Source organism: Agelaius tricolor, unplaced genomic scaffold, assembly GCF_023055355.1.
Source record: "Agelaius tricolor isolate 1412-34295 unplaced genomic scaffold, bAgeTri1.0.p SCAF_14, whole genome shotgun sequence".
NCBI lineage: Eukaryota > Metazoa > Chordata > Aves > Passeriformes > Icteridae > Agelaius > Agelaius tricolor.
The window spans coordinates 11,892,547-11,911,979 of record NW_027269274.1 but is presented as its reverse complement, the minus strand read 5'-3'; the positions used below and the strand labels follow the sequence as shown (position 1 = coordinate 11,911,979).

Here is a 19,433-nt window from a genome sequence, read left to right as displayed (position 1 = left end):
CAGGTGGCTTTGATACCTCCAGGTTGTCATGCCAAGCATACATTCTGTGATTCCAACCCCTGCAAGAACGGTGGCACCTGCTCTGTCAGCTGGGGGACCTACTCCTGCCTCTGTCCTGTTGGCTTTGGGGGCAAGGACTGTCGCCATGGTGAGTGAGGGGGCACTGCTGGGCATGGGCAGGGTGGGGTGCAAGGCTGTGCTGGGGTTGCTGTGGAGGCAGAGCGATGGATCCATGTGAGATGAACTAACTCTGCTGTCCCTGCATCTAGTGCTCCCTGTGAAGTGCCCTACCCTTCTCCTCACCTCCACTTTCCTTTCCAGCCATGCACCATGCCCACTATTTTCAGGGCAACAGTGTCCTGACCTGGGACTTCAAGGCAGATGTGAAGATCTCAGTGCCGTGGTACCTGGGGCTGGCGTTCCGGACACGCCAGCAGGATGGGGTGCTTCTGCAGGCCCACGCGGGCCAGTACACCACCCTGCTCTGCCAGGTATGGCCACAGCCTCAGCCACAGCACCGTGGGCCAGCCTCTGCTGCTGTCTGCCCCAGGAGGGCATGGGGACCTTGTTCTCCCTGCTGGCTCCATCCCAAGCAGAGGGTGGTTGAGGGGAGAGGCATTTAGTAGGGATGGATTTCCCTCCCCACGATTTGATGGAGGGTAGGCTGGAAGCAGCCAGGGTTGATGAGGTCTTTGCTCACTGGTGGCATTGCTGTTCCCTTTCTGCAGCTGGTTGGGGGCCTGCTCTCCTTCATGGTGAGCAGGGGGTCAGGGCGCAGCACCAGCCTGCTCCTGGACCAGCTGCAGCTCAGTGATGGGAAGTGGCACGACCTCCAGCTGGAGCTGCGGGATGTCCACAGCGGGCGAGACTCGCGCTACGTCATCACCCTCACCCTGGACTTTGGGCTCTACCAGGTAGGTGCTGCTTAGGACCCTGGCACCAGGACAGGAGCTGTGGGGGATGCTTGGCAAACGCAGGCAGAGCTGTGCCTCTGCACCCCCTGAGAGGGCTGGGCCAGGGCTGGTGCCCATTGCCTTGTGTTGCTCCCTTCTGCAGGACACGGTGGTTGTGGGAAATGAACTGCATGGCCTGAAGGTGAAACACCTGCATGTGGGGGGAGTCCTGGGCTCTGGCGAGGTGCAGAATGGGCTGAGGGGCTGCATACAGGTGAGTCCATTGCTCTGAGCCTTCCCTTTTCAGCAGGTCAGAGCTCTCTCTCTGTGGAGAGTTGGAAACACAAGTCTGGCAACTGCTGCCAGCATCCATCCTGCTGGTGTCACTGTCCCTCTGGGCATTCAAGGCTCTGAGGTGCCATGGGGTAGCGTTAAATAGGGAGCGTGGCGAGTGGCTGCTGCTGGGGGTTTGTGGAAGGCAGGAGAGCTGGAGCCTGGTGTGTCTGCCCTGGCTTCACTGTGCGTTTGTCACCTGCACTGCAGGGTGTGCGCCTGGGTGACAGCGTCACCGGGATCGTGCTGCCCAAGCCCAACCATGCCCTGCGGGTGGAGGCTGGCTGCAGTGTCCCAAGCCCCTGCGACTCCAACCCCTGCCCAGCCAACAGTGTCTGCAAGGATGAGTGGCAGAGCTACTCCTGTGTCTGCCAGCCAGGTAGGACCTGCAGCACCCTGCCACTCCTCTGCTCTCGATGCCTGCTTATCTTCTCCTCTGCCCCTGTGACTCCCTCCTGGCCTGTGACTGCTCTCCTGTCCGTGCCTGGGGCAAGTCACATCCCTGTCAGACACTCATCAGTTTTTCTGGAGGGCAGAATCCCTCCTGAGCTCCCTGAATTCACTCCTTGGTACTCCAGCACCTCTCAGGTAGAAGGTATTTGCTTACCTGGTGGTGTCTGTCCCCACCTCAGGGTACTACGGAGGGGACTGTGTGGATGTGTGTCACCTGAACCCCTGCAAGAACAAGTCGGTGTGTCGCCGCAAGCCTGGCTCGCGCCTGGGCTACATCTGCGAGTGCAGTGAGAACTTCTTTGGGCAGTACTGTGAGCACAGGTGAGATACAGGGCAGGACCGTGGCCTTTGGGCCTGGCTCCATGCTGGCCTCTCATCCTGGATGTGTAACCAGGGACTTCTCAGTGCCACCTTCCTCCTTGGAGCTGCTGACTGGTGGCAGAACAAGGCCCAGGGAATTTGGTTGTTGTAATATCAAAGATATTTCTCTCCCTAGGATAGACCAGCAGTGTCCAAAGGGCTGGTGGGGAAACCCCACCTGTGGGCCCTGTAACTGTGATGTGAACAAAGGCTTTGACCCTGACTGCAATAAAACCAACGGGCAGTGCCACTGCAAGGTGAGGGGCAGCTGTGCCAGTGGGGACATGGACCATGGCTTCTCTGAAACCCTGCTTGTTCTTGATGCTGTTCCTTGTCCCCCCACAAAGGCCTGGCAGTTGCCCAGGTCCTGCTTTGTGTGTCCATATCTGGGTTGGATCCCTGCTCACCTCCTCTGTTCAGCCTTCCTGGACCAGCATGGTGGTGATGGGCGCAGTGGGGTGCTTGGAAATCAGGAATGCCTTGACCTTCTCTGGCTCCAGGGGTTCCCCAGCCTGCTTCCTATTGGGTCACTATGATGACTGTCCCCATGTCCTCGCAGGACTTCCACTACCGGCCCAGAGGCAGTGACACGTGCCTGCCCTGTGACTGCTACCCCGTGGGCTCCACCTCGCGCTCCTGTGACAGGGAGAGCGGCCGCTGCCACTGCCGGCCCGGGGTCATCGGCCGCCAGTGCAACAGCTGTGACAGCCCCTTCGCTGAGGTGACACCCAGCGGCTGCCAGGGTGAGTGTGGGCACGGCAGGGGCAGCTGCTGCCAGGGGCTTGGTGCCAGTGGGCTGGCCCTGTGACCTGTATGTCCCCACAGTGCTCTACGACGGCTGCCCCAAAAGCCTGAAGGCAGGTGTGTGGTGGCCCCAGACCAAGTTTGGCTTCTCGGCTGCAGTGCTGTGTCCCAAAGGCTCCTTGGGTGAGTGGGGACGTGATGGAGAGGGGAGGGGGCAGTCTGGCTGTCCTGTAGCAGCCCTGGCAATATCACTCTCTTCTTGCGCTAACCCAGTCCTGTTCAGCTGGGCTTGAAGTTTGGGAGAAGGAAGTTGGAAGAGAAAATGTCACAGCCTGGGGAAGAGCAGAGAGCAGAGGGTGCTGGCCATAGCACTGGGGTTGGGTAAAAGCTGTGGGGTGTAAGACCCATCACCCAGTTATGGGGCTGTGCTGTTCCCTCAGTCTTGGTGCCTGTCTTCTTCCTGCTGCTCTTTGGGTTCACCAGGCTTGAGGCTGAGGTCAGGCCTGGCACGGCACCCTCAGTGCCTTGCTGTGACTCCACCAGCCCCATCCCTGTGTGCCCTGCCAGGGAAGTGGGGCACAGTGTGCTGTCAGGTGAATGCTGGGTAGGAGCCAGCATCCTGAGCTGGAGGAGGCAAAGCTGTCCTCAGTGACAGAAAAGGTGTCAGCAGGGTGTCTGGGAGTGTAGGGCAGTGCAAGCCCCAGGGGACAATACAAGCCCTGTCCTTCCCCAGCCCTTCGCCCCTGGAGGAGGCAGGTTTGGCTCCTAACTGTTGTCGCTTCTCTCCCTGGTTCTCTCGCCCTCCGTGCACAGGCTTGAGGGGTGCAGGTAAGGTTGCTCCCATCTCCTTCCCCCTGTGCTCTAAGGGCTGCACCACACAGCTTTCCCTCCCTGCTCCCTGCCTGACACCCTGCACACCCCTGCGCTTTCCCTGCTGCTTCTGGAGCTGCCAAGGGTCCTCCCAATGCTTTGCCTGGTCTCCCTGCTCCTCCACAGTGTTCCCTGCTCCCAGCTCACTAACCACACAAGCCCAGCTGCAGCTGCATGCAGCCCTTGCCACCCTGTGTGCCTGGCCTGCAGTGTTGGCTCGGGCAGGTCTGTGCTCTGCTCCCTGGCTGGCATGGATGCTGGCTCTCCTGGATGGCACTTGCTTGCTTAGCCTGGGAGGGGAAGGAGCTGGTGCTGAGCAGTGGGTGGCGAGGCCAGGGAGGAATGGCTGTGGGGTGGAAGAAGGACAAACTACTTGAGTGGGGAGTGGTAGGATGGGAACAGGAACTGATGGGCAGGCACAGCACAAGGTCCTGTTCCTTCTGCCTGGCTGGCAGGGGAAGGCACAGGGACCTGAGGGTCAGATTCTGCCCAGGTCTGAGTCAATCTGTTCTGTGCAAGGGGAATGCCATCAGTATGGAGACTTCCTGTTCTTCCTGCTCCCTGCTGCAATGGCACTGGTCCCTGTGCTCCTGCAGCTGGGAGAAGGGTGGCTGGGAGGACTGCTGGGAGCTGGAGGTGGTGGAAGAGCTTGTCCCTGGGGCTTTTCTGATCAGTAACTGGAGTCTGCTCTAAGCTTCCTCTCCCTGCCCTCCCCTGATACCCTCTCCCAGCCATGGGCACCTGGCTGGACTCCTGTGCCCTGATGCTGAGGCTCCACAGTCCTGCTGGGTACACTGGGGTTGCCTGGTTTCTCTTGCTCAGAGTGTTTGTGGTGACACACCCAGCTGAGAACACTTTTCTTTGTGTTGGCTTTAGCAGTGTTTTTTGTGGTGGTTAACATCTCATCCCATTCAGTTTTGCAAACTCCCTTGCTGCACACAAATGCTTGGGCTCCAACCAGGGACTGGGGGCTGGCACTGGGTACTGAACTCACACTGCTGGATCCTCCACGCTGGGGTGCACCATCCCACTCCTCCATCCCCCTTGAATGAAGGGCTCATCTCAGGGGCTGGTTTTCCAGCCCAGCAGCAGGGCTCTTGTGCTCCTGGGGTGGCTTTGCCCTGTAGAGAGAGCAGGACCTCAGCAGGCATTGCAGGCTGTCAGCTGGGGGATGCCTAGAGCTGCTTGGGCTTCTGTAACTTGTGGTCAGATGTGCCTAAGGACACAGTCATGTCCCCTTGGGCTTTTCCAGCCTGGGTCCTGCCAAATCAGTCCTTTTTGCAATCCTGTGTGATGGCACCTGGCCTGATGCAGCCCCAAAGCACACATGGGCACGAAGCTCCTGGAGGGAGGGATGGCTGCAGCTTGCTGAGGTTTCACAAACCAAGAGCAGAACGGTTTGCACTGGTGCAAAGCAGGATGATGGCCCTGGGGTGTAACAGTGCCATTCTTTGGGATTAGCTGGTGCAGAGGATCAGCCATGTCTCCTGTGCTGAATTTCCAACAAGCCCTTCCTCCTTGTTTTAGGTGCAGCCATCAGACACTGTGATGAGGAGAAGGGCTGGCTGGAGCCAGATCTCTTCAACTGCACTTCGCCTGCCTTCAAGGAGCTGTCTGTGCTGGTAATCTTCTCAGCTCTGCAGCCCTGACAGAGCAGGAGCCCTCTGAACAAGGGCTCACAGCCACAAAGCACTCAGCTCTCCAGGGGTGCCTGGGGTATGAGAGGGCCTTGCCACAGTGCTCAGTCCCTTTCTCTTCTCACTTCCTTCCCCCAAATCCCTCCTGTGGGAGCAGTGGTCTGAGCTTAAATTCCTATGGCTTCATTTAATCTGTGTCCCCCTCAGAAATTAGTTTGTCCTGCCAGAGTATTTGAGGGAAAAATAAATAACCCTGAGCAGGGCTGAGTGGTTTGAAGCTGCTGGGATGTCTGCTCAATGAGACCTCTGTAGCCCCCCGATTTTGTCAGGGACAAATCCCTTTGAAATATCCAGGCAAGTGTATTCAACACTTACATGTCATCTAGGCTGAATGCCATCATGTCATCTAGGCTGAATTGAAACTGAAGCCAGGAGAGTTTCCAGGGGAGTATTGCCAGGGCCTTGCCCTGTCCTTTCATCTCCTTGGCCTCTGTTGTGTATGGCACTGGTTAGCCAGGCCAGTGCAGACCCTGGTGTGTTACTGGAGGCTGGTTTTCTGCCAGATGTTCTCCCTGTTCTAGAGACCACCACTGCGAGTGTCCATGGTTTCTGCTGTGGCTTCAGAAATAGTCTCTGTGCCCAGCAGGGCCTGCAGCATCCCTGGTGAGGAACCTGCTGAATTGTTTAACCCTCTCTTTTCTCCCCGCTGACAGCTGGAGGGCTTGGAGAGGAACAAGACTGAGCTCAACACGATTGAAGCCAAGAAGCTGGCGCACCGTCTGCGGGCCGTGACAGACCACATGGAGCACTACTTTGGCAACGACGTGCACATCGCCTTCCGCCTGCTGTCCCGCCTCATGGCCTTCGAGAGCCGCCAGCACGGCTTCGGCCTCACCGCCACTCAGGACGCCCACTTCAACGAGGTCAGGCCTGCCCACATCACAGTGCCTTCTGTGCTGCTGCTCTGAGCAGCCACCCTGTGTTTCTGAGGGGATTGAGGGTGTGGTGGGACCCTGTCAGGAGCTCTGGGCTCCTCGGTTCACACCAACAGTGTGGGAAGCAAGGCCTGCGTGGTCAGGGCTGGAGTAAAAAGTGGTTGAGGAGAGGCAGAGAGCTGGGTTTGCTCAGCCTGGGAAGGCAGAGGGAGGTCTTACTGCTGCTGGCAGGTCCCTCATGGCAAGGGTGGAGGAAAGGTATCTCTGTAGGGCACTGGTTGATGAGAATTGAGGGGGGGAGCCCATCATAGTAGGAAGTACCTCTCTTCCTAGAGCCCTTGTGCAGAGAGCACAGTGCTGCAGTCTGGGGGTGGTCAGGAGAGGCCCAAAGGCCACGCTCACCCTCTGTCCTCGCGTCTCTCCCATTCAGAACCTGCTGCGTGCAGGCAGCTCTGTGCTGGCCCCTGAGAACCGGGAGCACTGGGCCATGCTGCCCCACGGGGAGCACGGCAGCGCCAGCCTCATGGAGCAGCTGCGCGACTACTCGGGCACGCTGGCCAGCAACATGAAACTCACCTACCTCAACCCCGTCGGTGTGGTCACCCCCAACATCAGTGAGTAGGAGCTGCCTGGGGTGCAGAGACACTCCTCCATCACACCTGGTTCCCTTCTCACCTCACTGCACCTCAGGGTAATGTCCTTGATGGCTCTCTCTAACATGGAGAAGCATTTGTGAGAGATGTCCTGGTCCCATCCCTGCCTGGACTAGCTGACCTCCAAGAGCTAGCAGAGCCCAGAGTGTGCTGCCTGCTCACAGTTACTTTCCCGTCTCTAGTGAAAAAGCAGCTGGCCGTGGTGGCAGGAGTAGCCTGCCCTATGGCAGAGCAAGGACCCGGGCTGGGAAGGAGCGCTGTGGGTACTGAGATTTAGTGTCATGCCCAAATAGAGGTTATAGCCCCAACTCCCTTGGCCACGGACTTGAATCCTGGGGTGCTCTGGAGCACAGTTGCTCTCCAGGTTTCCATCCTCGAGCTGACTTTGACTGCTCCTCCGCAGTGCTGAGCATTGATCGCATGGAGAACCACTCCCACGTCCGCCGGCGCTATCCCCGCTACCACAGCAGCCTCTTCAGGGGCCAGCCCGCCTGGGACCCCCACACACACGTGGTGCTGCCACTGTCGGTGCTGAGCCCTCCAAAAGCTGAAGGTGAGCACGAGAGCATCACTCAAGGAACAGCATGGGGGGTACAACTGGCAGGAAAGATGTAGAATCATAAGAAGGTTTGGGTTGGAATGACCTTTAAAAGCCATTTAGTTTGCATGTTCCCTACTGAGACATGTCTCTGTCAGAGGTCTGAGAGCCAACTTTGAGATCCTGAGCTTTACAAGTATTCACCACATCCCAAAGGCTCCTGATGGCCTCGTGAATTGTCTTCAGAGCAGCACGCGCTGGCGTGTGTGTGTGGTTTTGTGTGTGTGTGGTTTTGGGTGTGTGTGGTTTTGTGTGTGTATGTTTTTGTGTGTGTGTGTTCTCACCACCCCTTTGTGTGGCCCAGCTGTGCCCACAGCAGTGCCCACGCTGGCTGGGGCTGAAGGGAACTACACTGTGGAGAACTCCTCCCCGAGGCAGGCGCTGCCAGAGCCCGAGCCCACTCTCACTGTGGTCATCCTCATCATGTACCGCACCCTCGGGGGGCTGCTGCCTGCGCGCTACCAGGTGGATCGCCGCAGCGTCAGGTACATCCTCCTCCCCTGTGCCCCCACAAGCACCAGGGCACCGGGGCTGGCTGGACTCTGTTCTGTTCCCTCTGGCACTTGCCAAGTCTGTCTGCAATGGTGAGGGTTTGATTCCCAGCCTTGGTGCTGCTCTGTGCCATGTTTCCCAGCTTCATGTTGTATTCTGAGCAATTCCTTCTGAGCTGTCAGAGCAAGGATACCTGAGAAGTCTCTGGGGGTCTGTAGCTACCGTCACAGATAGTGATGGTAGAGCTCTGTTGCTCCTTGCAGGCTCCCCAAGAATCCTGTGATGAACTCCCCCATTGTGAGTGTGTCTGTGTTCAGCAATCACACCTTCCTGCAAGGACCCCTGGACACCCCTCTTGTGCTGGAATTTTACCTGCTGGAGACAGCCAACAGGAGCAAACCTCTCTGTGTCCAGTGGAACCACTCCAACCTGTGAGTTGAGCATGACTGGGCCACTCTCTCTGAGCTGCTTTCCCCACACACCTCCTCGTACCCCAAGTTTCCCTGAGCAGCACTGGGATGGGGGGGGGGTGCCGCCCTCTCCCATGGGATTTGGTGTTTTTTGGAGGGCACAGCAAGGTCAAAATCATTTAGTTTGGAAAAGACCTTTAAGATCATTGAGTCCAATCATTAACCCAGCACTGCCAGGTCCACCACTGACCCATTTCCCTCTGTGTCACATCCACACTCTGGCTCCCATATTTCCACTTTAGCAGAGCAGTTGTATCTGCTGGCAAAAGAGCCTTGTCAGTCACCCCTCTTCTCTGTGGTTCCTGCCCCCCACACACATTTGTGTGTCTTCTCTCCTAAGTGCACTCTGCTTTTTGGTGGCTGCAGGACCAACCCCTCTGGCTTCTGGACAGCCAGGGACTGCGAGCTCGTGTACCGAAACACCACCCACGTCCACTGCCAGTGCTCCCAGTTTGGCACCTTTGGGGTTTTGATGGACAGCTCACACCGAGAGGTAACCTCAGGCCTGTGGGACTGTGGGTGATGGTGGGGACTGTTAACAGCTGGGTCCCAGCACAGACAGAAAATGTCCTGGGCACAGGCAAAAAATTCCATGTGGGACACACACAGTTTGAGAGTTCTGCAGCTTCCTGTGTTTGCCCCTAACCCTGCTATTTGCCTTTGGTTCTCTGCTGCTGCAGCAACTGGAAGGTGATCTGGAGACATTGGCAATTGTCACCTATTCCTTGGTGTCTCTCTCCTTGGTGTCTCTGCTGCTGACCTTCTCCTTTCTGACCTGCCTCAAAGGCCTCAAGTCCAACACACGTGGCATCCACTCCAACATATCTGTCACCCTCTTCTTCTCTGAGCTGCTCTTTCTCCTGGGTATCAACCGCACTGAGAACCAGGTCTGTGGGCTTGAACACACTGGGGGTGAGGTGTGGACGATGCCATTAGCCTTGGCACAGTGGGACCATCTCTAAGTCACTCTTGTCTCCCCAGTTTCTCTGCACTGTGATTGCCATCCTCCTCCACTGCTTCTTCCTCTCCACCTTTGCCTGGCTCTTCGTCCAGGGCCTCCACATCTACCGCATGCAGACGGAAGCGCGCAACGTCAACTTCGGAGCCATGCGCTTCTACTACGCCATCGGCTGGGGTGTGCCTGCCATCATCACTGGTAGGAGCTGCTGGTGCTGCAGCTGTGCCCAAACCAGCCCTGCTGCTTCTCAGCAGTCCCTGACCACCTGGTGTTGCCCAGCTCATCTAGGGTGGAGGGCTGAGGGTGGGCTTGCTATGGTCAGCAGTGCTGGCAGCAAGCAGTGCTGTGGTGGTCAGGGACCACGTATCAAGGGCTCTCATCTTGCCTCCTGAGGAGAAGTAATTTGTTAGCACATCTCCTCAGGTATTCTAGTTAAAGTCTCTTGGTTTCCCAAGCCTGCATACTTGGGTGACCTGTTGTTGGCACTGAATGCCTCTTGGACTGGGCTGTGTCAGGAGGAGAAGGAAATAAAGTCCCTGTTGCTGATTCTCACAGTCCTGACTCCTTCCCCCTGTGGTGGGGAAGCCTATGCACATGGCAAGGAGCAGGGAGAAAGCCCCTTCACTGCTGACAGTGCTGGCATGGGATTGACATGGTTTGGACAAGTCCAAGGCTGCTGGGTGTGGACCTGACCTCTCCCTTCCTCCTGCAGGGCTGGCTGTTGGCCTGGATCCTGAGGGCTACGGGAACCCTGACTTCTGCTGGATTTCCATTCATGATAAGCTGGTCTGGAGCTTTGCAGGCCCCATTACTGTCGTCATTGTGGTAAAACCCTGTCCTGTTTCACCCACAACCCTCTCCTGCCTCCCTTCTCTGCACCATGGGCACTCACCCCTCCTTGGCTGCCCACTGCCTGTCCCATTCTCTGTGTCCCTCTCCCTCAGTTAGAGGCCCTCTTTTTGTCCCTCCTCAACTCTAGCCAAACCTGGGGGAGGCCACAGCTTGGGCATGAAGGGGAGAGGAGGGGATGTTTGCAGGGCCTGGCGAGCCTGGAGTCTGCACTGGGGAGGTCAGGTCAGAGCCAACCCTTGGCACAGCTTCTAATCAGTGCCAACACTTTCAGATGAATGGGGTCATGTTCCTGCTTGTGGCCAAGATGTCCTGTTCCCCAGGCCAAAAGGAGACCAAGAAGAAATCAGTTCTGTGAGTATTAGTGGCCAAACTCCCAGCAGAGCTCTGGCAGCTAGTGGATTTTAGCATTTTCAGTGACCATCCTCCTCCTCCTACCATCAGAGGGCCCTTCTGTGCATCTGTGTCAGCCTTGCAGCCACTGTCCTCTCCCACACCTGCCAGCCACATTAACCCTTCCTAAACTTTATCCTTTCTAGTTCCTATGTCCCCACTATGTTCACACTCACCTCCCAGCTAGTCCCCTTTCACCACCTGCCCTCACAGCCACCTCTTGTGTCTGCTTGGGTTCAGCACTCAGCCCTTGTCAGCTATGAACACCTGTTTCTTCCTCTCCTACATGCTCCTGAGACCTTTCCCCACTCCCTCTGAGCCAGCCCTGGAGCATGGCTGAGCTCTCTGTGGCTCAAAATGACCTGTGTCATTTTGGCCCCTGTGTTTGCCATGTGTGATCCAGAAGGGAAGGCCTGGCATTCAGGGGAAGCTGGGCCACTGTGCAGGGATGTGCCTGCAGTGCTGGGCACAGCAGGGAGGTCTCTGCAGGAGCTTTCCCCTCTGGATCTCAGTGAGCACTAGCCTGTAGGTTAACAGTACGCACTAACCTCTCAGTGTGTGTCTATGTCCCTGTCTGTCTGTCTGTCTCTCTCTCCAGCATGACGTTACGGAGCTCCTTTGTTCTGCTTCTAGTTATTAGCACTACCTGGCTCTTTGGCCTCTTGGCTGTCAACAACAGTGTCCTGGCTTTCCACTACTTCTACACTGTCCTCTGCAGCCTCCAGGTAACTGCCCAGCCTCTGCTGGGGAGGGCAAGGGTCAGCCCAGTGGAGCATCCCTGTGGTCCCCATGGCCATCTGTGGAGAATGGGTGCCCTGTGCTGAGCTCCCAACATCTCACCGAGCTCCTTGTCCCTTCTGCTGTCACCTTTGTGGCACTGAGTGACTCCTGCCACTCCTTGCTGCTGTGCCTGTGGTGAGCAGACACAGAGAGCAGGAGGTGGCTGCAAGGCATTTGATTCAGAGGTAACATCCAAGGGATAGCAAGTGCCATCTGGAGGGAAGGCACCTCCATGTCCTGAGAGGGTAGAGTAAGAGAATGTGATGGAGGTGTTGGACACTCAAAATATGATTCATGGCAGCACCCTGCCAACCTTCTCCCCCCACTGGGGCTGATGTTGCTGGAGGGGACCCTGCCATTTGCTTCTTGGCCACTGCCAGACAGGTGGACACCCCACCTGTTCCTCCCTCATCCATGGCCACTATGGGTGTTAGCTCTCATTGGTATTTGGGGTTTTTGGTGCATCCTAGTCCGATGGCCTGGGAGGAGCCCGCTGCTGGCACTGTGGGCAAGCAGGTGAGCTGGCAGTGAGGGGCTGTCTCTCATGGCATCTCTCCCCACAGGGCCTGGCAGTGCTGGTCCTGTTCTGTGTACTGAATGAGGAGGTGCGGGAGGCATGGCAGCTGGCCTGCCTCAGCAAGAAGGGGCAGAGCGAGGAGGCCACGAGGAGCACACAGGTGGGTGAGAGCCGAGCAGCCCAGGGGGCTGGGCTCAGGCTGCATGTCTGGGACAGGAGCTGACAGGGATATCCCCACTTTCCCTGGGCTGCCGTGGCAGCTCCTTAACAGGGCACGTGCCCTCTCCCTCCCCCGCAGGGCCCCAATGCCTACAACAACACAGCACTGTTTGAGGAGAGCGGGCTCATCCGCATCACCCTGGGGGCCTCCACGGTGTCCTCGGTGAGCAGCGTGCGCTCTGCCCGCACCCACTCCAGCCAGAGAGCTTACCTCAGGTAGGAGCAGCCAGGGTTCAGGGGCCAGCAGTGCCTGGGCAGAGCCACAGGCTCCTGCCACTGTGACAGTTTGAGCCTCCTCTCTTTCAGAGACAACGTGGCAGCACGTCAGGGCTCAGCCCTGGATCACAGCCTGTTGGCTCACACCGGCCCCACAGACATTGACATGGCAATGTTCCACCGTGATGCTGGGGGAGGTAAGGCTCAGCCCTGTTCCTGAGCTGGGGGAGTTCTTCCTGGTGCAGGCTCTGGGTTTGTGGTTGCATCTTGCACCCCATGTTCAGCTGCGACTTCCAAACGTGTGGTAGATAGGAAGGAGAGGCAGCCATTGTGTCATTTAGCACATCCTCCTCCTGGACAGATGGCAAAGGGCATAGCCAGTCCCCAAGGGGGTAGAAATGGGGGAGGCAACACAGGGGACATGGGCTGTTGTGGGATCTCTGGGGGCACTGGACTCTCCAGTACAGCACAGACATTTGACTCACTGGAGCTAGACAGCTGGGGCTGGGGTGTGGGACAGGCAAGCAAAGGCTAAGGAACGTGGGTTTACTCAGCCTGGAAGAGGAGGCAGAGGGGATCTTAGTGCTGTTTGCAGCTGCCTTACAGGAAGGTGCAATGAGATGGAGCTCAGCTCCTCTCAGAGGTACCTGGTGATAGGGCTGAGGGAACTGGCACAGGCTGCTGCTGAGGGAGGGGCAACAAAGGGCAGGGGCAACTCACAAGTGTGGTCAGCCTGGGGTGGTTCTGCCTTCCTGGTGCTGTCAGCAGCAACCTCTCCCACCTTCATTCCAAATGTCTCCCCAACACACCATGTTCCTCCAGACCAGGACTCGGACTCAGACAGTGACCTGTCTCTGGATGAGGAGCGCAGCCTCTCCATCCCATCCTCAGAGAGCGAGGAGAACGTTCGCCTGCGGGGCCGCTTCCAGCGCCAGCTCAAGCGGGCGGCGCACAGCGAGCGCCTCCTCACCAACCCTGCCAACACCACTCCCAAAGGCAAGGCCTGGGGCTCTAGCAGGGAAAAGAATGAGCTCAGCTCCCTGGGGGGTCAGGCCATGCATGTCTTGTGATGGCTCAATTGCTGCTCATGGAAATATTCTCTCCCTCTTCTCTGGGGCCTGATTTGCTGTGTCCTTCATCAGATGTGGATGGCAATGACCTCATGTCGTATTGGCCAGCTCTGGGCGAGTGTGAGGTTCACCCCTGCTCCCTGCAGAAGTGGGGCTCCGAGCGGAAGCTGGGATTTGACATCAATAAGGATGCAGCCAACAATAATCAGCCAGACCTGGCTTTGACCAGTGGGGATGAGAACTCCCTCACCCAGACCCAGCGGCAGAGAAAAGGTAACAATCTGGAGCAAGCGGGCGAGGGTGGCCTTGCCTGTCTCAGGTTGACGTGACACTGAAAGCTCAGAATCAGATCTGTGTGGCCCTGCCCTTGAGGAGGCGTCTCCCTGGTTTTCCTGCTCTTCTTGCTGCTGTGCAAATATTTGACTTCTCTTTCTGTCTGGTGCAGGGATTTTGAAGAACCGCCTCCAGTACCCCCCAACTCTCCAGGGCTTGCCATCCGTTGGCAGGATGACCAACGAGCTGACGTGGTACAAGACGTCCACGCTGGGTCACAGGGCTGTCCCTGCTGCCTCCTATGGCAGGATCTACTCTGGGGCTGGCAGTCTGTCCCAGCCAGCCAGCCGATACTCGTCCCGGGAGCAGCTTGACATGCTGATGAGGAGACAGATGTCCCGGGAGCAGCTGAGCAGGCACAACTCAGGAGAGTGCCTGGAAGCTGTGCCCAGTCGGCATGGGTCCAGAGAGGAGCTGGACACTATCCCCAGCAGGCATGGATCTACTGAACACCTGGAAAGTATCCCAAGCAGACATGCATCTAGGGAGAACTTGGATCTACTCGCTGCTAGGCCCAGTCAGAGAGATCACGGGAACACGCTGCCCCGGAGGCAGGGCTCCAGAGACTGCCTTGATGCTTTACCCTGCAGATTTGGGTCAAGAGAGCAGCTAGACTGTGGGCCAGTAAGAGAAGTCTCTAGAGAGTGGCTAAACACATTGCCAAGTAGGCAAGTGTCCAGAGACCAAATAGACATGTTGCCAAGTCGGGATACTTCTCGAGAGCAATTGGATTTGCTTTCTAGAAAACAGCCTTCAAGGGATCTGCTAGCATCAGCTAGACAAGCTTCAAGGGAGCAGCTGGACTTTTTGTCCAGAAGATCCAATTCCAGAGAGCCTCTGGACACAGTGCCTAGCAGGCAGCCCTCACAGGACAACCTGGGCAGTCTCTCTCGGAGGCAGCTGTCCAGGGAAAGCCTGGAACCGCTGTCAAGGAGACAGCATTCTAGGGAGAACCTGGAGGCCATTCCCAGCAGACATCCTTCCACTGAACAGTTAGATATCCTTTCTTCCATTCTTGCTTCTTTTAACTCCTCCGTGCTGTCCTCGGTGCAATCTTCCAGCACGCCTTCAGGCCCCCAGACCACCGCCACCCCCTCTGCCATGCAGACCTCGACGCCCTCTGCAGTGTGTCCCTCAACACCTCATTCTGCCACCTCCCACAGCATTTCAGAGCTGTCACCAGACTCAGAGTAAGTGGTTTCCTTCCTTCCTTAGCCAGGTCTTGTTCAGCTGATCTTGTGCATTGTCCACCTGCCTGGCTTCTTTCCAAAGGTGTTTAGTTTGGCAGGAGAGGGCTGTGTAAGGGTGAGCTCCCTGCATGAGTGGCAGGTGTCTCCTGGTCCTGAGTAGTGACTGGGCAGGGAGAAGCTTCAGGTGGGACAGCTCCAGATGCTTGTAGTGCAGCACAAGCAGAAGCCTCTGTGTATGTGAGTCTGTCCCCTCTGCCTAAGGGATGATGGCCCTTGCTTGTGGCCTGGGGGTACTCAGGGAAGATGCTCTGTGCAGCTAGGCTGGCCTCCTGGCTGATCCCTTGGTCAGTGCTGGCTCTAAGTCCCAATGGATGTATGCAAGGGCCAGGCTGGCTGGAGAGGAGGGAGCCCAAGTCCTAGGGAAGCCCTGCCTTCCCCAGCCACATTTCTCCCCAGGCATGCTGTTCCAGTATGTCATTTTCTCCCTCTTGCTCTGCTCCCTGCTGGTACTGCTCCCACTCCACCCCACCCCATCCCTCCTTCCCCCTTCCCTTATCTCAGGGACTCGGAGACAGTTCCTGCCCTGACAGAGGAGAGGTTTTCTGCCCTGTCCCCATCTGGTATAGTGGGGAAAGGGTGCTGGAGACCAAGAGAGATGCCATGGCTTAACACTGTTTTTCTTTCCTCTGAGAAGAATAATGAGAAACGATGGCCATTCCTGAGGAGCTGAAACGGATCACAAGAGAGATGGAAGAAGCAGGGCTCTTCACCAGGCACTGCCAGCTGAGGTTTGGTATCCCCATGGAGCAGGGGCCAGAACTGATGGTTGTCAGAGGCCCAAAACCAACCCTGCTTTCCCCTGCCCTGTGGGCTCAGGGGCCAGCAGCCCACACCACCCACTGCCAGGAGCCTCCAGGCTCTCAGCTGCCACCATGCTCTCCATCACCTGCCTGGTGTGACAGGTAGTACTGGGCAAGGGTGGCATCTCTGATCCCCTGGGGCCAAGGTCTTTCTCTGCGAGCTGTTTGTGTGTGGGGTGTGCCTGTGTGTGTGTGAAGGGTGGGCAATGGCAGGGGGACAGAAATGGAGCCTAGGATATGGGGGCAGGGAGGGTTTTCTATCCTTTTGTATCTTTGTAATCAGAGAGAAGAGAAATTTCTATGGTTATTTTTACGGACGGTCTGTTCCCAGGACCTGGAGCATTGGTTTCACCAACAGCCCCTTGCCAGTTTCCCTGGGGCTACGAGAACCACGATCCCAGTGGACAGGAGAAACAGCGCCAGGCAGTCCTTAAGGCTTTGCTGGCAGTGCTTTGTCCCATTCCCCCTGCAGGGCAGCTGGCCCTGTTGCCCTCCCTGCCCTCCCACTGCAGCTCCAAACTCTGTCTCTGCCTGCCTGGTGTCCCTCAGCCCCCTGCAGCCAGGCCTCCCTCTGCCCTGCCATGGCACCACCCCATGGGGCTGCCCCTGTCTGTGAGCTGGGGCTGTGCCAGCGTGAGTGGGGCAGCAAATTCATCACTAGGAACCTGCTGGGGAGGAGACAAGCTCTGCTGTGCAGTCCTGTCCTGTACCAGGGTGGTCCCAACTCTCATCAGTGCTGGTTTCCTCGGCTCAGCAAGTGAGCACTGGGTTTTTACCCACTGGGTGTTGTGCTCTTTAACCTGCATGTTACAGAACAAACTTCTGTTGGTTTGTGGGTCTGGTAAAGGAGTTGGATGACCCTTGCCCTGCTGAGAAGTAGGTTTGGCTTTTCCCAGAGCCAGTCCTCACTCTGCAGAGGACTAACATCCACAGGAGCATGATGTGGCTCCAGTTTTAGGGTGCAGCATTGCCCACAAAAGTTGTATCTAGCTGGTTCCCTGGGGCCTCTGTGTACACCTGCTCTCCCCTGAGTAGCAAAGGACTCCAGCTCAGAGTGGCCTGAATTTTGGGAGATGGAGATAAACAGCACTTTGCCCTCTCTGGAAATTCAGGCTACCCAGATGGTTTCTCTGCTCAGCCTGGGGCCTGACCCCTGGCTGTGCTGTGAGATGGCACCCCTCTGTGCCTACCTCAGGCCAGGACATTTGGCTCTGCAGGGCCAGCATGTTCCCTTTTAAACCCCCCAGGTGCTCTCAGGGCTGCATGACCATGTGCTCTTTACTGCCTTACTACCACACTGCCGTGGCATCTTACTGTAGCCCAGCCTGACATGTTTACAGGAGAGGACCCATGCTGCTGTCCTCGTGCCTCTAGGGAGGCCAAGGCCTCTTGGCTGCCTCCCCGAGTCAGTGGGGAGAGTATGGAGGGAACAGAAGGGTTGGTGACTGGGGGTGCCCTGGGTCCCCAGCACAGCCCTGATGAGGCAGGCTCACTGTCATCCTTTTCCGAGGGATGAGGAGAGAAAGGCCTGCTGACATGTTTACATGCCATTTGGGACCAGTGTGCAGAGGGAAAGCCTGCTGGCCCCACCTGCTGGGACAGCCAGGCACCTCCACGCTGCCCATCTTTGCCTTTGGAAACAAGCTCGTTTACAAGTTTCTCTCCAGAGTCCTGGGATCCTGTCCCTGCTGCACTGTAGGGCCCATGTTCCTGCCAAGTTGGGCACAGGGCTCTTTATGCTGCTGCCAAATGGAGAGCAAGTGTCAAGTGCCAAAAAAGAGAGCAGCAGAGATGGTGGCCATCCCTGCAGGGCTGGTGGCTGTCCCTGTAGAGCTGGGCCAGTCAAGAAGCAGAAATCTGCTTCTTGCAGACCAGTCTGCAGCTTGATCCCTGATTGTAGTGCTGTGACCTGGGCTCTGGGGAGCATCCTCCTTGAGTTTGGATATTTTCCTTTGGGGGATTTGGTTGGGTTTTGTTTCCTCTCTCTGTCTCCTGACTCTGTTGGCAGGGAGTGGGGAGATGCCCACACCCCCCTTTTGGCTGTGTAAAAGTGTACAATGGAAGCGCCAGATTTGGAAATAAAAGTCTATAAAATGGTGCTGGCCTCTGTGCTGTCTCTCCCTCTGCTGGGGATTCATGGCTGGGGCTGTGGATGCAGCACCTGGGCTGGAGCTGGTGTTGGGAGGGGGCTTGGGCAGGAGCTCACAGCCAGTTCCTAGGCTGCCTGGGAGTCACTGTGCCCTGAGGCAAGGTGACATTGGGATGGGGACTTGAGGTGAGGTGGTTGAACTGGGCTGTGTGCAGGCTGTTCACCCAGAGCTGGGATTGCCTGTGGTGCTGTGCAGGGGCTCCAGGCCTGGCTGGCAGGGCTGCAATGCCACAGTGGCTGTGGTGAGCTGTGGGGCTCGTGCCTGGCAGCTGCCAGCACCCCCAGCCTGACCAGGCTAAGGGAAGAAGATCCATTTTCCAAAGGCTGCGTGACCTCAGCAGGGTCAAGCTGGCTGCCAGCAAGGAGAAGGAAGTGTGGGGAGAGAAGGCTGAACATGATCCTGGTGCCCTCTGTCCTCCCCTCCTGTTGAAGAGGAAATAGCAGGTAAGCAAAGGGCAGCATTGATCCACAGCACCCTGAGCAAGGGTCACCATCAATTGTCATCCCTTTGTCCCCTAGGGGCTGTCACCTGAGCTGCTGGGAGGGAGTTCAGGGCAGCCTTCAGGAGTTGTGCTGGCAGTGCCAGGAGCTGTGTCCTGCCCTGCAGCCCTGCCAGAGGCTGGCTGGGGGGTGAGGGCCAGGGAGAGCCATTGGGGGGCTGGAGGGGTGAGGGGGGCCACAGGCAGAGAGACCAGCCTGGGGTGCACGTGGGGGACTGGAGGCTGGAGTGAGGGAAAGAATGGCATGGGCGGGGACAGGGAGCAGTGATAAAGAGGCAATAAATGGCATGGGGTGTTATCTGCTTTGGAGCAGGAGCCCTGTGATAACCTCTCATGTGCTGGGGGAGTGAATAAATGATAAGGAGTGGATAAACGAGGAGGCAGCAGTTTTATGTGGGTGCCTGTGTTGGACATGCCTTTACCTGACCACTGATGGGCATGAGGGTGGACAGGGAGGGCCAGGGATGGGTTGAGGGAAGAGGCTCAGCCTCACTGAAAGCTGTGGGACTTGGATATTGCTCACCACAGAGAGAGCCAAGGTGGCCACAGGCTGCCCCCACAAGGCACCAGGGATGGAGACAAGTTGCTCCAGCTCCAGAGATTGTGGTCCTGGATGTCACCGCTCCTGCTGCTTCTCAGCCCCATCCCACCATGCCGGGGACCCAGGATTCTCTAATGCCTGGCCCTGCCCACTGCCTTCACATCACACCTTGCTTCCAGTCAGAAATCTGAGCCTGGATTTCCGCTGCCGTGTCCCCGTGGGCCTGGGCCAAACGTGACTCAGAAATTCCTGGTAACCAATTCTACATTGTGATAGAGCCCGGGGAGGTGTGATGGGTTCAGTGGGACTATAGCGCCCGCGGGGGACCTTTGGAACAAGATAACAGCTGGGTCTGTGCAAATTGTGTGAGACCAGCGTAGTCCACAGAGCATAGCACACCTGTTTCCAGCAGGTAAGCAA

At 57.3% G+C, this 19,433-nt stretch overlaps 1 protein-coding gene across 6 annotated transcripts in view; it reads left to right on the top strand.

The window, feature by feature from the left end:
- The window catches only part of CELSR3 (cadherin EGF LAG seven-pass G-type receptor 3), a 31,328-nt gene extending 13,407 nt beyond the window's left edge, over positions 1–17,921 (top strand). The window contains exons 8-36 of one of the 6 annotated variants that reach the window (XM_071439685.1): positions 23–148; positions 322–491; positions 729–914; positions 1,057–1,167; positions 1,437–1,605; positions 1,859–2,000; positions 2,176–2,296; positions 2,599–2,782; positions 2,865–2,966; positions 3,597–3,611; positions 5,181–5,275; positions 6,004–6,213; positions 6,656–6,839; positions 7,282–7,431; positions 7,781–7,961; positions 8,232–8,399; positions 8,805–8,931; positions 9,119–9,325; positions 9,420–9,594; positions 10,109–10,182; positions 10,520–10,599; positions 11,237–11,363; positions 11,982–12,095; positions 12,234–12,370; positions 12,461–12,567; positions 13,193–13,366; positions 13,513–13,713; positions 13,886–14,963; positions 15,658–17,921. In XM_071439685.1, the coding sequence (XP_071295786.1) occupies positions 23–148; positions 322–491; positions 729–914; positions 1,057–1,167; positions 1,437–1,605; positions 1,859–2,000; positions 2,176–2,296; positions 2,599–2,782; positions 2,865–2,966; positions 3,597–3,611; positions 5,181–5,275; positions 6,004–6,213; positions 6,656–6,839; positions 7,282–7,431; positions 7,781–7,961; positions 8,232–8,399; positions 8,805–8,931; positions 9,119–9,325; positions 9,420–9,594; positions 10,109–10,182; positions 10,520–10,599; positions 11,237–11,363; positions 11,982–12,095; positions 12,234–12,370; positions 12,461–12,567; positions 13,193–13,366; positions 13,513–13,713; positions 13,886–14,963; positions 15,658–15,685 (4,943 nt within the window). In that variant the 3' untranslated portion in view covers positions 15,686–17,921. Of the gene's footprint in view, positions 1–22; positions 149–321; positions 492–728; positions 915–1,056; positions 1,168–1,436; positions 1,606–1,858; positions 2,001–2,175; positions 2,297–2,598; positions 2,783–2,864; positions 2,967–3,596; positions 3,612–5,180; positions 5,276–6,003; positions 6,214–6,655; positions 6,840–7,281; positions 7,432–7,780; positions 7,962–8,231; positions 8,400–8,804; positions 8,932–9,118; positions 9,326–9,419; positions 9,595–10,108; positions 10,600–11,236; positions 11,364–11,981; positions 12,096–12,233; positions 12,371–12,460; positions 12,568–13,192; positions 13,367–13,512; positions 13,714–13,885; positions 14,964–15,657 lie in introns of those variants that run through there. The other 5 variants (XM_071439683.1, XM_071439684.1, XR_011681170.1 and 2 more) reach the window with 5 other exon arrangements.
- Positions 17,922–19,433: the final 1,512 nt, after the last annotated feature.